We start from the raw sequence: 15,028 nt of genomic DNA, 5'->3' as shown, positions 1-15,028 counted from the left end.
CTTGAATGAGTAGATCGATATCAACATTTTTCTCCTAAAGATTTGCGTCGTGTTTTTTGGTCTGATGAATGTACGGTTGAAAGAGGTATTGGAGAGCGTTCTCAATGGTCCTTCATATCTCCAAAACATCAATTAAACCGATACGAAGGCCTTGGTGGCGAGGAAACTAGCCGATGCCAACAAGTATCAGCCCGCGAGGAACAGATAAAGGAGATGCTTTGGGCTGCTTTTTCAGGCCTTTTAAGGCGAACAACCTTAGTCGCCCTCGAATGAGATCCTGAATTGAAGAAATCAGGGGCCTCAGCACGTACGATTGATGCTTTTTATCATCGATATCTACCTACTTTAAGTATTGATAATGCGATTTTCCAGCATGATAATGCCCCTGTTCATACTACGCGTCTATTTAAAGCGACTTTGGAGGAGCTTGGATTTACCTTAATGGCTTGGCCGCCTTATTCCCCCTGATTTAAACCCTCTTGAGAACCTCTGGGCGCTATTAAAGGCTGAAATATTAAAGCTCTGTCTGGAGCTTTTACTCCTTCCTGATGATGACACGACCCATGAATTACTAGTTAAAACGGCTCAGCTGGCTTAGGAAAATACTAGCTTCGATATTCTAGAGAGATTGGGTATTACCATGCCTAATAGGCTGAGGTTATAAAAAACTATGGCTGGCATACTAAATATTAAACAAATTGGAGGTTTTCTGCCTGGCAGAAACCAGCAGAAAATTAGGGGCTTGTCCCGTGTTCTTTGCAACCCCACTGTACCCATGTAACCTTGCTAAGTAGTGAGACGGGAACGCTCTAGGCAACACGGTCGGGGCGTGCAGGTGGATTCAGCCAAGAAAAACCAACCACAACCACAAACGAAAGTTCAATGAAAGTAGGGAGTCAAAAAGTGAAGAGGTGTGTAAAGGTTTCCATTCTGTAACTATCACAAGTTCTAGATAAGTGATAACTCGGTTCTGCCGCTACAGACCGCCTTAATGGTTTACTACCGCTGAGACAGTTTTCCCGAAACGCACATACTTTCGAGAAAAACGCCCCCACAAAAGAACCTTGGAAGTAGTCTTGATGAAACATGTATCGTTGAAAATGGCCCCAAAGAGAACCCTAGAGGGTTCGAAGTCTCCACTATTGAAAGTTCAGAGTAGAGCCATATTTCTTGTTCTTACTACATGGTATTTTCACAACTCCACGGATGTAATCACTGTTGTTTGATTGGCAGATAGGACATTCGGAAGTTATGTTCTTTGATTCCATCTTGAAAGTTTTGACATCAGTTTCAAGGGTAAATTCTATCTGGCGAGCTTAGCAAGTGCTAATATGGAGATTTGCTAATTGAAAATGATAATGACAGGTCAAATCGCCGAGTCTCATATAGTAAGTAATCTTCAATCTCAATTAGAAAATCTTTATATAGATTCCCAAATTCATGCAGGAAGTATACTCATAGAAAAACATGCAAAATCAGGAGTACTATATAACTTTGGAAACCCCGTAAGGGTAGCCTAATAAATGCCTACATCAAAGTGAAACATAAGAAATCCGTTAATCCATTGTTCTACAAAGTGGTATAAGATCTAAAGAGACAAAATAAATAAACTAACCCCCATAATCCTTTTGATATACTACCGATATTCAATGGAGAAGTTCTGGGTTACGTTGATCCCAGAAGCAGGTTGAACCTCAATTTCATGAGGTCCGTCCAAGCTATTATCATCAAGACTTCCTGAACTCGTGAAAACCTCTCCTGACTTCCCGAGTATTCTCTGTGAATCTGGGCTGCCGGTCGAGATGTGAGTATGGAGAGCCTCGTGATCCAGTCTGTTCATTGGGTAAACTGTGTTTTTTCCGCCATTCATTGATGACAGGCCGTCTTGTAGTCGAGAGAAAGTCTGCTGGTCGGAAGCGCCGTATTTGCCGTACTTGTTGCGGCGGCCAGAAGAGAACAACGATGGAGCAAATGTCGATAGAATGGTCTTGAGTAAAGGCATGTTGGCGCATATTATGGCTAGCTCGGGCTCTACTATAGTCCACATGACTCCCATTTGAACTGATTCGGTAATGTTCGAGAAATTGATCACCATCAAGGACTTCAAGCGAATGAGGCTGATGATGGAGACACTATTTAATTCTGTTAGTCAAGTCGAAAGTGTCGTGAAGCACGAAGTAGAACGTACAGAAGTCCAATGCAGAAAACACTGCTCAGAGCAGCCTTTTTGGCTGTATTTAGCTGTAACTTCCAGATATGAGGTATGGGCAGTCCCATCACCATTAAGTCGGTGATCAGATTCATTGTACCGGCGATGACGTATCCCGCATTTCGGTTACCGCATGTACCCTTGATTGAAGTATCCCAGTTGTATTTCAGAGGCCGACAGAGGAGTAAGGTCTCGAGGATGACACTAATAGCCCATGCCCAAATAATGCACATAGTTATGATGAGGCTGATTCGGAAACTTTTTTTGGTCCCGAAGATGCGCGAGTAAAAGAGCAAAATCGATGTCTTGACCAGACCCAGGACAATTCCATACAGAGCTTCGAGCGGTAGAATTGTCTATAACTCATATTAGCATATTGCACACCACATCATACCATATCATTATCACCTTTAAAGTAATCACTTGAGTTGACGCCGGAAGAGTATTGGAGTTTCTACCTACTCCTCCAATGATCACGACTATGAAAGTTGTCCGTTAGCTGAAGATTCTGTGGGCTTGTGTTTCGTGAAGGTGTTATCATACGGACTAATGCGATCGCTATATCAGCGTACACTATAAACTAAATGAATACAACGATTAGCCTTTGTAAATTGTATCAGGACCAGCAAAACATACCAGTGCTCCAAGGATAAGATATTCAGAAAGACCAGGCGATACCCGTCTAATTCGTAGAGCTAGAAAGCGCAATGCCGTAGTCACAGTAGCCAAAGCACCCAGGACACACACCACAATGATTGGATTTCGCGCTAGTGGTACATCTATCTTGTAAGTTATTGGAGACATGGCGAAATTTCCAGCTCGTTATCAGCGCCTTTGAGTTCGTCAAATGCGGGGGTGAAAAGGTACAGACAAGGCTCGAGAACAAGGCTCAAGAACAAGGCTGAATATGATTTAAAAGATTTAAAATGAAATATATCCCACAGGCCAAAGGAACAGTAGAGAAGGCCACAGCTCTCATGAACTACCCCCGTTTTCTGGAAGATCAACAAAGGAGGAATCCTCTGGTCGCAATGATTTCTAGCATATGAGCGACTATTATGGCATTGCTTACGGCATTAAGTTTTTGATTTTTTTCCACTTGAAGGTGGAGGGTGGGGGCTAATGGCCTTATTTTTGGGAATAGGGTAGTGTTTCGGGTATAGTGCGACTGTCAGCAGATTGTCAGTAAGACTCAACAAAACGTATGGAAAGTTTAATCTCAAAGATACCGTTTTAACGTCTGACTTTGAAGACTTCGATCTTCGAGATATTCAACCTTCTAGTATCAGATGTAACAAAGAGTTCACAACAAATATGCAAAACCATGAGTTTCGGGTACGTCTAATGCACACGTGTGAGTTCTCCACTCTGTAGTAAGATTCCCACTTTCGGAGCTTTCACCCACTTTGATTTGATATGAACAATAGCATTATTATATAATAAGTCATAAAGTCATAGTAGCAGTCATCAATATCATAAAAGTCATAAGTCATAGAACCTTAGAATGTAAATATTTAAGCGTAAGACACCCCAAGTATATTTGATCCAATTAAGGAGAAACAGTGCACAGCTACAGCGTTCGCAACTATAATAACCACGTTCACACGTTCACGCTTAATTTAAATTAGTGGCGCTGAGCGGGAGCGTCAAAGCGAACCCCTTATTAGCACCTTGGAACTTTTGTTCTACGATTGCGTTGGTTCTAGGTTTATGGGTCATCTCAATCTTGATAGGTTACCAAGGTATGAAAGTGGACTTAAGAGTCCCACCACAGAAGGCGTTATCTGGCCCCTCTCTATGTTTTCTTTCGGCTATCGGACAGCATTCCCGGTCATTCGGAGTATCTAACGGGATAAGGTGGAAATCCTGGAGCTATTTGGACTTGATTCTGGGGCAACCCCTGAAATCTGTCAGTATCATCCACCAAACATCTTGGCTTGAACTTGTTGGCTGTGGAAGTGTGGAGCATCAGACCACTTGGTAACTCGGGTGTTCCCTTAATACGAGGCGGGCCCTCGAGGGCTTTTTCCGAGAGGTCTCTTCATCAGTTCGAGCTCCGTATTTTGATATACTTGTTGTGGCTGGACCTTCATCCTTTCTTTCTCACCAAAGATAAATTTTGTGGCTTACAATGGCTCCTTCCGACACTTCCTCCCTCGAGGATCTACACAAGGAGTATGACTATGTCATCGTTGGTGGTGGTACTGCTGGTTTAGTAGTTGCCAACCGATTGACCGAGCTCTCCTCCGTCAATGTTCTCGTTCTTGAGGCCGGAGCCAACCGTCTCAATGACCCCCGAATTCAGGCACCAGGTCTCGCTGCCACCACTTACTTTGAGCCCGAATTCGATTGGTGCATAACTAGTACATCTCAGGTAAGAGGCTGCATGAAATGGGTCTTGGAAGGAACAGGAGATCTCACAATTAATTACAGCCTGGTCTCAATGGTCGAAGTTTGGCCGAGCCTCGTGGAAAGACTCTGGGTGGATCCTCTGCCATCAACCTTGGTATGAGTATCTACCCCAGTCAAACTGATATCAATGCCTGGGAGGAACTTGGTAACGAGGGCTGGAACTGGGACTCTTTTTCCAAATTTTTGAAGAAGTCGCAAACTCTCACTCCCCCTTCTGCAGCAACCAAGGAGGAACTGTCCATTGACTATATTGATCCCTCTGTTCAGGGAACTTCGGGTCCACTCCAAGTGTCATTCGGCGAGGGACCATTCCCAGCATTCAACGGTGCCTGGCCCAAGGTGTTCCAGAATCTGAACAAAAAGGTCACTGGAGATCCTATGTCAGGAATTGCCAAGGGCGCCTTCTGTAATCCGGGAACTGTCGACCCCAAAACTAGACATCGCAGCCATGCCGGGTCGGCTTATTATGATGAGGAAACCGCCAAGCGACCCAATCTGCGTGTCATCACTGAAGCCCCTGTTGAGAAGATACTTATTGAAAAAGAAGACGGGAAAGATGCCGTTGTGAAGGGAGTCGTCTTCACCGGCAAGGACGGAGTTGCACGTACTGTAGCCGCTAAGCATGAAGTCGTTATGGCTGCTGGAGCTCTCAAGACCCCTCAACTACTTGAGATTTCCGGAATCGGTAATAGCACCATCCTTCGCGAGCATGGCATTGAGACGATCATTGATCTCCCGGGTGTCGGAGAGAACTCCCAGGAACACGGTTTCGTTCCATTCAGTTGGGAGGCTGCAGATGGGCAAATGACTGCTGAGGCCCTACGAGACCCTGCAGTTGCAGCCGGTGCTATGGCAGCCTGGCAACAGACCGGTGCTGGACCACTTGGTATTGTTCCTCTGCATTCAGCATTCCTTACTCCCCCCGAGCTTGAGGGCCCGGAACTCCAAGTACTTATTAAGGAACACATTAAGGATGAAGGCCTCTCACCAGGTCTGAAGGCTCAGTACGATATCATCAAGCGTATGCTCGAGGACAAGGATGAACCCATTGGACAGTTTACCCTGGCACCATTCCAAATCACGCCTGAGAAGGGACCTAGCCCCAAGGGAATCTTTGCAATGACCGAGCCCGAGTGCTTCGCCAGTATTGTTTCTATTCTCAACCGCCCTTTCTCGCGTGGTAGCTCCCACATTTCATCCTCTGACATTAATGACCACCCTACCTTCGACATTGGATTCTTCAAACACCCTATCGATATCCAGCTCCATGGTCGTCTTACTGCCTGGCTGGAAACTATCGCTTTCACTGAACCCATGGCACCACTGCTCAAGTCTGGCGGTCGACGTCTGCAGGAGTCTTCCGCGAACATGTCTGTTGAACAAGCGATTGAACTGACAAGAAATCGTATTGTTGCTCATTACCATCTGTGCGGTACGACTTCCATGCTTCCAAAGGAACATGGCGGTGTCGTTGACTCCAAGCTCCGTGTCTATGGCACAAAGAACTTGCGCATCGTCGATTCTGGTATAATTCCTCTTATTCCCCGTGGTAACATTCAAGCTACTGTTTTCGCCATTGGAGAGAAGGCTGCCGAGCTCATTTTGGCAGATATAAATGTTTAATCTTCTCTTGAAGTTGATAGAATGCAAGTGCTTTACCGGTTCTTGAGTTTAGAATATTATGTACATAGTGTAAGGTGTTTCATTTCCGATGCTCTTGATTTTAGCACGCGAGAGAGAATATACCATTTTGAAACTACTATTTTAGTTTTTATTCAAGGCTCCAGATACTGGGAGTCATTATTTCGATTCCATGATGTAATAACTCAGTAGTGATTGGCTGAAGCTAACTCCACGAAGTCCTTTCATTTTGGATGGTGGATCTTCTTGACGTCTATGGGTGTTAACCCTGAATGACTAATAGTACGATCCTGATCGCATCTTTGTACATGTAATTTGCCGAAAATTGTGGAGATTGGCGTATTTGTACAAAGAACCGCGATGGCCACGTTACTAAATACGCCAAAGAATTGATATGAAACTAGTGGTCTCTGTTCTTCAAACTTAGAATAGTAACTAGATAGTTACGGCAATAGAATCGTTACAGGTCAAGCGCTATTTGTCACTCGGAAAGTTTGCATATCTTTTTATCTATTCGGTGGTCTTCCGGAGCTGCTAGATGAACTGCCACCAGTTAGGTTTCAAGTGGGTTCTAATTAAAGTAAGCTTTTAAGGCTTCGTGTTTTTCGGCAATTAGATGTTATAACCGCACCCCGTATGATATCTGGATTGCAGATATATAGTCTAGACACTTTCCCTTTTTTCGGACTATTAGCCTCTTGCTCTTTCTTTTTCTTTCTTATGGCTAATTGATAGCTTTCTCCCTTCAGACCGATACTAGCTTCACAGAAACCACTAGTGCAAGGTTGCCTATCATCTCCATGGCAGCCTTGTTGTCGATGTAATCGCAAGAAACCATACCCCCTGCTGGGATAGGAAATCATTCACAGACGCTAGCAATGAGTGTGAACCATAATAAAATGGCATATAATCAACAGAGAATCTTTTCTAGTGGGAATTCAATACCCTAGAAGTCCCGGGCTCGTTTTCAATGACTCTCTTATCTTGTGGATGCAAAGCTAATTCTGCACTTCATGAACCAAACAGCGAATCGAGTGGTGAACTGGTAGATTGTAGTCATTTACGATTCTCACGCTACTTAGACGTCAAGACATCAATTTTAATTCTAAAGCTCTAATCCTCAAGTATGACTTTGAGCTGCGAGCTGCGAGCTACGGCCGAGTGTACAATACAAATATTCCTAATGAGAGCACAGATCAAAGATTAATAAAACTTTTCTTTTCGATTTATGGAGAGTGTATGTATTTGAGATTTCTTTAAAGGGTTTCAGAGACCTTGGCCAATATTAGAATCAAAGTGACAATCCCAAAGCTCTTCGGGATTTGTAGGTTGACTATCTACAAAAAGAGACTCATTCATATCAATCAAGGTTGCGGTTCAACCTACTACAAAGAAAGTCCTCTTTCAGCAACGTGAATTTACTAGTTTCAAGTTCCAAGGTTCTGAACAGATAGTTTGATACTCGATCATCTCACAATTTAGCCTTGGCCCATACTAGGCCAGCACTGCCTACAGCAATCGCAGCACCGCTCAGTTGCGCAATGCTGTTAACAATAACTAAACCAGAGCCCCCCCCCCCCAACATCAACGCTTTATCTCACGGCCACTGCACTCCCAGCTACAATGATCCCCATCTGACTGGGCTGCTGCAGCTGTAGAGCCTACATTACATAATAAAACTGGTCATCCGGACTTGTGGAGAGAGCAAACACTCTATAAGTCGTGACAAATATGTTTTAATACCACCAAATATGAATCTTAGGTCCGATAATAATGGGGTTGATACGAGGGCTGGAGCAGCTATGACAAGAGCGCCAACCGCCGACCGCCGTGCAGGCAATCGGAACGGGGTTTTGAGCTCCCAGTCGGCTGCCTGGTAAATTTTAGTGACGGGAACCTAATCACTTTTAACCAATAGATGGTGTGTACCTGTACTGTCATGCTTGCGGACTTTGCAAGAGCAGGCTTGCCGTAATCTACCACCACACTCTTGCCTCGCTCTCACCCCGCTTTGATGAACCTAGTAGATTCAGAGATAAGATCTTCGCAAAAAGTGTTCCGGTCAGACATGGTTCAGAGAATGAATAATTTAACAGAGAGTTTGAGAGAGCAAGACTGTCATATATTAGATAGTCAATAGTGAGAAAGAGGGGCAATATAGAATTAGAAACCAACAATAAACCAATAAAAGAATTTAGCACATCATCAGCTTTGCATGCATATTACCACCTCCAGGAATTGTTACCTGCTTAACTTATTGAGTAAGTAAGCTGAGCGTCGACGCTCCTTTTCCGATTTGGCTTCGAAATATAATATCATACCCATGGATCTAATACGGTGTGATGGATGAACTCCAATGGAATATCTACGTACCATACACACAATCCTAGTCCCACTCACATCAGACTTCTAGATGATGCCCAGCAAGTGCATGCACCACTACTTATCCGTGGACATTGCAACTGACGAGAAGAAAAACCAAAGTAGCAGTGTCCGCGTTAATGTGACAGGCATTATTCCATTGAGTGAGCAGTAATCTTGAGATGTATTCCAAATTTGGCTTTCGAGATCTATTGGATCCATTAAATGCTTAATCACCTCAACTTGCTTTTTCCTTTTCTCGATATTATTCCACATAGCACTAGGCTGATGTGCCCCAACAGCAACTGGGAACCGCGACTTAATGATGAAGCTAAGGCTGAATCCTATCAGCACTAATACTTACAATGTGACTTGCTGTTTTGTTCCAGCCAGCATGGTCATGTAAGACGTATGTGGTCTTGGGTATCAGCTAGATTATGATGGACCTATCACAATGCACAATCGGCTAACATGCTGCGTAATATCACACGTAAATCCCTGTCATTTTAGCTGCCCCGGCACTTCAAATGCCAAGTCATAAACACTGAGAAAAGAAGCTTCACTTCTTTACGTGGCCTGAGCCACCTGGGAGAAGTAAACATGACTTTAAACTTTAAATCCACATAAAGAACGGGATACCGAGACTCTGCTATCGTTCGGCTTATGTCTACAAATTATTGAACATGTCAATAGTCTGGGAACGGTATGCAAGGTGCAGTGGATGTGAGATGGTAGTTCCTTGGCTCGATTCAGAGATCCCTGTACTGTAAGAATCCAATCGATTGACCTAGAAGAGTGACAGGGGTTGATCCCGAGGATTATTCATCGAACGTCATGAAAAGATGCCCGAGACCCTTCAAAGACATGCCACTGTGTGGGCTCATCACTATTGAAGCCCCTCCTTAGAGATGGCACCAGGTACAAAAAATTAGAGACTTGTTTCGCTCTAAGTCTGAAATGAGCCTGTTGAATGTAACCGGATTCCAGCATGAAGCCAGTTTCAATAACCAAAAGATTCATCCGCCTCGGCTAAATATTCCTTTAGGAATTTCATCATTTCTATCAGAAAAATGTGCCGCTACCCGTCGATCGAGTCAGCACAACATGCTCCAAAACAGGGAAGCTCGCGCGAACAGACGAGATAAGCCTGGGGAAATTGGCTCTAACCCACATATATCAGGGGCCTGAGCCTCTATGTTTCCATTATAGGGCAATTGATTGGTCACATATTTTGCCCTCGTGGGGCACGTACATCATGCGTTGGAGAGTGAAAGCTTGTCCTCGGCCAACCACCGATGCTACTGCCCTAGTCCGGGGCCCCCACACCCCAGGTTTCATGCCCAGGGTTAATGTTTTGCGTTTAGAGTACGGGGCAAGAATTTAGTATAAATCCTCAGTCCTCCAAGCAACTATCTCTTTTTTACAAGTATTCTCAGCTTACTCTTCTTCAACTTTCCTTTCCGTTCTCTTGTCTTTGTTGACATATAAAAGCTTAATCATGACCGCCAAGCTTCGCGGCAAAAAGCTTGGCCACGTCATAAGCCTTGTCGGTGCTGTGGGATTCATTTTGCAAGGATATGATCAGGCGGTTGCCAATGGCTTGCTCACTCTTGCTTCTTTTATCGCTGTTTTCCCTCAGATTGACACGTTGAACACTACGGGCTCAGTGAAGTCTCATAACTCCACTATACAGGGTAAGAAGCCCACGTAGATTGAATCAAACAAACCACTGATCGACAAAGGTACTACGGTCGCTATCTACGAAATCGGGTGTGCCTTAGGCGCCTTATCATGTGGCTTCATCGGTGATAGACTTGGTCGTCGCAAGACCATATTCCTGGCGGGATGCATTGCCCTTGTCGGAATCATCATCCAGGCGACTCCATTCGCTCTTGGTCAACTGATAGCTGGTCGAGTGATTACTGGTATGTCTCTTACCCTTTGAATCACTATTTATTGATCTAACTGATATTCCAGGCTTGGGTGTTGGTGGTTTTACGGCCACAATTCCCATGTATGTCTCGGAGTCTTCAAGTGCGGAGGCACGTGGACGCATGGTACTGTTACAGGGATGGTTTGCCATCGGCGGAGTTGCCTTCGCGACATGGCTGGAGTTTGGTCTGTACTATGCCGGTAACAACTCTGCTAGCTGGCGCTTTCCGATTGCCTTCCAGGCCCTCTTTGCTCTATTCGTCGTTTGCTGTATCATGTTCTTACCCGAATCACCCCGCTGGCTTGCCAAATCTGGTCTCATGAACGAGGCGGCCGAGGTTCTGGCCCGTCTTGAGGACGTGACTATAGATTCCGAGCATGTTATGCAGGAGCTGGAGATCATCCGACAGTCCCTTGCAGAGGGCGAGGCCAATGCATCAGAGGCTTCCTCTTCAGCTTTCGCAAGGACTAAAAATCGCCACATCCACCGCACTCTCCTTGCAGTTGCAGTCAACATCCTGGCCCAGATGACTGGCGTCAATATCATCACTTTTTATTCTGACACTATCCTCGAATCCTCTCTCGGGTATTCAGGAACCATCGCCCGCATAATTTCCGGCTGCCTGCAAATTTGGCAATTCTTTGCAGCCGGACTAGCCGTCCTGTTGATCGATCGATTCGGTCGTCGCCCCTTGCTCATTGCTGCTGCATGTGGCATGGTCATTGCTCAGGCCTGTCTCGCCGGTCTTTCTAGTGACCTGCAGAATCACTCCGCAGCCAGCGCATCAATTGCATTCTACTTCATCGCACTCTTCTGCTTCCCCATTGGTCTGTTTCTTGTTCCGTTCATGTATGCAGCAGAGATCGCCCCCTTGCGCATCCGTGCCAAAGTAACCGCTATGTCAGCCGCTGCAAATTGGATCTTCAGCTTTGTTCTGGCCGAGGTGTCCCCCATTGGGTTCACTACAATCTCGTGGCGATATTACATCGTATATGCCTGTATCAGCGCTTGCGCTCTGACAACTTTCTATTTCTTCTGTCCTGAGACGAAGGTAAGCATACACAAAGGAACGATTGATACAAGATTGAATATGCTAATTCTCGAACCAACAGGGCCGGACTTTGGAGGAAATAGACGAAATCTTTGTGAAATCAAATTCTGTTTTTGATACTGTGAAGGTTGCACGGGAAATGCCCTTCCAAACTGATATACTGGCGAGCATTGACGAGGAAAAGCTCGGAGTGACGGTAGAGCGGATAGAAAACGTTAACGAATAAAGAAGGGTAGGTAGGTAGCCTTGGTTTTTTTTTCTTGACGATAGACTGATGATATGATTAAATATAAAACCTCTCTGTAAGTAATATCAGGTCTCAAACTCCAGTTTCTCTCTCCTCATTTTTATGGTAGCGTTGTAGTCATCTCTCTATAACTCAATATTCGAAAAAAGTAAGATCGCTACATGGCGAAGCCAAAAGAACTGTCTCAATGATGTAATCCACAGGATAGAATTTTGAGTGAAGTAAGCATGGTGCATCCATCTGTCTCGCTCGATAGTTGATTCTGCGTTTTGACTACATCCATACCTTTTAGAAGAGTACTAGTAAGTGAGCTTTGTGTCATGTCTGAACTCCAATGACGCTAGTCAAAATCCCCACCACCAGCCAATGGTGAAGGAAGGACTGACTGTCTGATGTAGTCAGTAGATAGATCAAGAGGTAATTGATGCCATCCAAAAAATATCTTCAGCCAAAAAAGAAACAGGCCCGAGCCGCGGATCGAACGCGGGACCTCGCGCAGGAGTGCTTAGGAGTTGCTGCCCTAAGCGCGAATCATACCACTAGACCACCCGGGCTGTTTGATGGGAATTTTTGAAAAAATAGACTCAAGTATGAAAATTCTTCGTGTTGGCCGGAGAGGAGATAGGGATTCCGCGACCAGGTGCTTTGAGGCGTATTGGTTGATCTAAATTTCAGCAAAAAGTATTATCCGAAGTCCATGTTCAGACAGCGCATGATGTTCAAGTCACGTGGGGCTTGGCACGCCAACCCTTGTAGCGCCGTGACAGTGCGCATAATCTACGTCAAATGTCCGATCAATCTTGTTTACTCTGCAGGCTTTAATCATCTCGTTAGTTGGAAATCGTAAACTAATACGTTGGAGGCCAGCTGAATATATAGGTGCAATCAATTAGCTAGCTAATTCCTTGATAACATGACATATCTCCAATGTCTAAAAATCAATATAAATACTTCTTCTTAATGGTACGAAGTCATAAACAACCTTGGAAGTAATTACCAGGCATATAACGCACAAAATTTGGTCACATCCAGCTATCTGTCACATATACTTAGGTAGTAAGACATGTATTATTATATCGAATCATCACTCTGAAAAAGACTAGGATGATCTTGACATCTGTAATTCCTTGAACTGCTTACTTGTCTTTCGCCTAATCCCGGAGAAAGCTGGAGCAAGGTTGACTTTGCTGATTTATTAGTGGAATGGAGTTTGAGCAGTTTCAGCATCAAAGATTTTCTTCGAATGTCATGACAAAATGAAGTTGCGGTAACATTTGAACCCGTAAACGGTAGAGAAATGTTGATACTTATATTGAGATCCAAATCTTGGAAGACATATATTCCCGATATCTAGGGATTAAGTAGTGGCTTGTCATGAAAACTCAACAATTCCTTCCAATATTTTCTCCAAAAGAGTGGGAGATGTTTGAAGAGGAGCAGTGGAAGAAGAAGATGAGATGATGAAGACTTGATCTGTACCTGAGCAGGGTGAACAGGATAGATCATCGACAATATGATCATTTGAGCTCGCTTCCAAGACGGGTTCCTTCAAATCCTCCAGGGTTGAAGATTCCCAAGGTCCTTTCACCGGGTTCTTTGGATAGAAGCTTGGGGCTTATAAATAAGTACATATGTCCAGGTATTTATATTCCAATGTTTGAGTATTGAGTTTGCCTTTCCTACGATAAACATTCGAATGCTCTATAGAACTCCTTATTTTGCTACCATCTGTATGTCGATATAAAACTACCGTGTCTATTGGTTCTGATTCCGATTATTAATACATACCACTTCTTGGGTCAGCCATAGGATAACATGCTATTGTAGAATTTTGTCAGCCTGCTTTCCCGCTCATCCAATTCATATTTCCCTGATCATAGGAGCATAAGGTAAATCAAAATCCTCATTAAAACAAATCTTCTCACGAGCGATGACGCTTGGAACTTTCGTAGTCGATATCCGGACGATTTCTCTTTCGTTCTTTAGCTGAAATTTCAGACTTCATGATTCTCTCGATTTCCGTCATCTGGTGCGAAGGAGATGTGTGTGCCACCTTCTTAGCAACTAGAGGGTTACTCTTCTTCGCAAACACATTGCCCGGACGCGGGGCATTGTTCGTTTTCATAGAGAACTTCATGGGTGCCGCGGGCGCAGCTTGGGTGGGTGCGGGAGTGTCGGCAAATGTCGAACCCTCTTTGATAGGAGCAAGATCTACTTGCGAAGGCGAGGGGGCCTCTGCATCAAGCTTAGCCTGACCAGAGACATTGATACCTCCAAGTTTCATGGTGAATTTCTGTCCGTTCCGCTGCAGTAGTTTCGGCGAACCGTCCTCTTCGACATTAGCCTTTTTCTCAGCTTCACGGCGCCTCGCACGTTCAATTTGATCTTTGATCATCTTCTGTTCGCGTTCCTCGTCTCCTTTGTCCTGTCGTTCCTTCTTCATTATTGCCTCACGCTTGCGCATGGTTTCAGGGCTGTTATCGATCCACGATATAAAGAGTCCCTTTTCGGTTTCCTCGACACGACAGATTCCCTCTTTTCCCAGATATGATGCAAACTGCGTAAGGCTCTGCCATTTGGTACTGTTCATGTGGATATGCTGGGAAAAAATTGAATTAGTATCAGGGCTCGAACGTGGCACTGGGGTAGTTACCTACTTCCTTATGAGCAATGATCTGCTGGTAAAAGTGGTTTATTTGCACCTGCTTTTCTCCGTGTGTGGTCCGGAGGGTTTCGACAAAGGTCTTCAAGAAATCATCACTAAACTCCTGGATGTGTTTGCGTGGGTCTTCGCCAATCAACAACATCTGGCGAACGTGGGCTGGGCTCTGGGTATGACATTTGAAACCGTTTGCGTCACGCATCTGACGTTCACAGGCCTGACAATACCATCGAAGCCGACCAAGACCTTTGGACTTGATCTTGTTGCCGATCGCTTTGGTGCTTCCAGCCTCGGCGCGACCCATGTTGGGTGGTTGAGTGGTGTTAGCGAGTTTTTGGATTGGCAGGAATTGATTTGATAGATGGTGGAACTTAAAATAAAGATAGAACGTGAAGAGTCGCGTGAAAATGTGTCTTGCGACAAGTGACAGGTGTGGGTGAAGTGGGGAAGCTGACGAGAATATTATCGGGGTAAAAAAGATTGCGATAAGGATGGATCATGTGACCATTTGA

The 15,028-nt window shown here is 44.6% G+C and overlaps 4 protein-coding genes across 4 annotated transcripts; 2 read left to right on the top strand and 2 right to left on the bottom strand.

The window, feature by feature from the left end:
* Positions 1 to 1,636: 1,636 nt before the first annotated feature.
* Positions 1,637 to 3,013, bottom strand: N7495_009884 (uncharacterized protein; the record flags this gene model as incomplete). The annotated part of the gene is made up of 5 exons (XM_057212535.1): positions 1,637 to 2,132; positions 2,189 to 2,565; positions 2,672 to 2,688; positions 2,753 to 2,789; positions 2,846 to 3,013. The coding sequence occupies 5 exons, from the start codon at positions 3,011 to 3,013 to the stop codon at positions 1,637 to 1,639; spliced, it is 1,095 nt and encodes a 364-aa protein (XP_057059398.1).
* Positions 3,014 to 4,340: 1,327 nt separating this feature from the next.
* On the top strand, positions 4,341 to 6,244 carry N7495_009883 (GMC family oxidoreductase; the record flags this gene model as incomplete). Its single annotated transcript, XM_057212534.1, has 2 exons — positions 4,341 to 4,583; positions 4,643 to 6,244. The coding sequence occupies 2 exons, from the start codon at positions 4,341 to 4,343 to the stop codon at positions 6,242 to 6,244; spliced, it is 1,845 nt and encodes a 614-aa protein (XP_057059397.1).
* A 3,877-nt stretch (positions 6,245 to 10,121) lies between these two features.
* Positions 10,122 to 11,833, top strand: N7495_009882 (sugar porter family MFS transporter; the record flags this gene model as incomplete). Its single annotated transcript, XM_057212533.1, has 4 exons — positions 10,122 to 10,317; positions 10,366 to 10,548; positions 10,601 to 11,607; positions 11,669 to 11,833. The coding sequence occupies 4 exons, from the start codon at positions 10,122 to 10,124 to the stop codon at positions 11,831 to 11,833; spliced, it is 1,551 nt and encodes a 516-aa protein (XP_057059396.1).
* Positions 11,834 to 13,775: 1,942 nt separating this feature from the next.
* Positions 13,776 to 14,820, bottom strand: N7495_009881 (putative C2H2 finger domain protein (Kin17); the record flags this gene model as incomplete). The annotated part of the gene is made up of 2 exons (XM_057212532.1): positions 13,776 to 14,453; positions 14,512 to 14,820. 2 exons carry the CDS (start codon positions 14,818 to 14,820, stop codon positions 13,776 to 13,778), a joined length of 987 nt encoding a protein of 328 aa, XP_057059395.1.
* Between the last annotated feature and the right edge of the window lie 208 nt (positions 14,821 to 15,028).

Source organism: Penicillium taxi (assembly GCF_028828555.1).
Source record: "Penicillium taxi strain IBT 34144 chromosome Unknown utg000006l_segment0_segment0, whole genome shotgun sequence".
NCBI lineage: Eukaryota > Fungi > Ascomycota > Eurotiomycetes > Eurotiales > Aspergillaceae > Penicillium > Penicillium taxi.
Note: the sequence above shows the minus strand (reverse complement) of the source record. Positions and strands in the feature narration are given on the sequence as shown.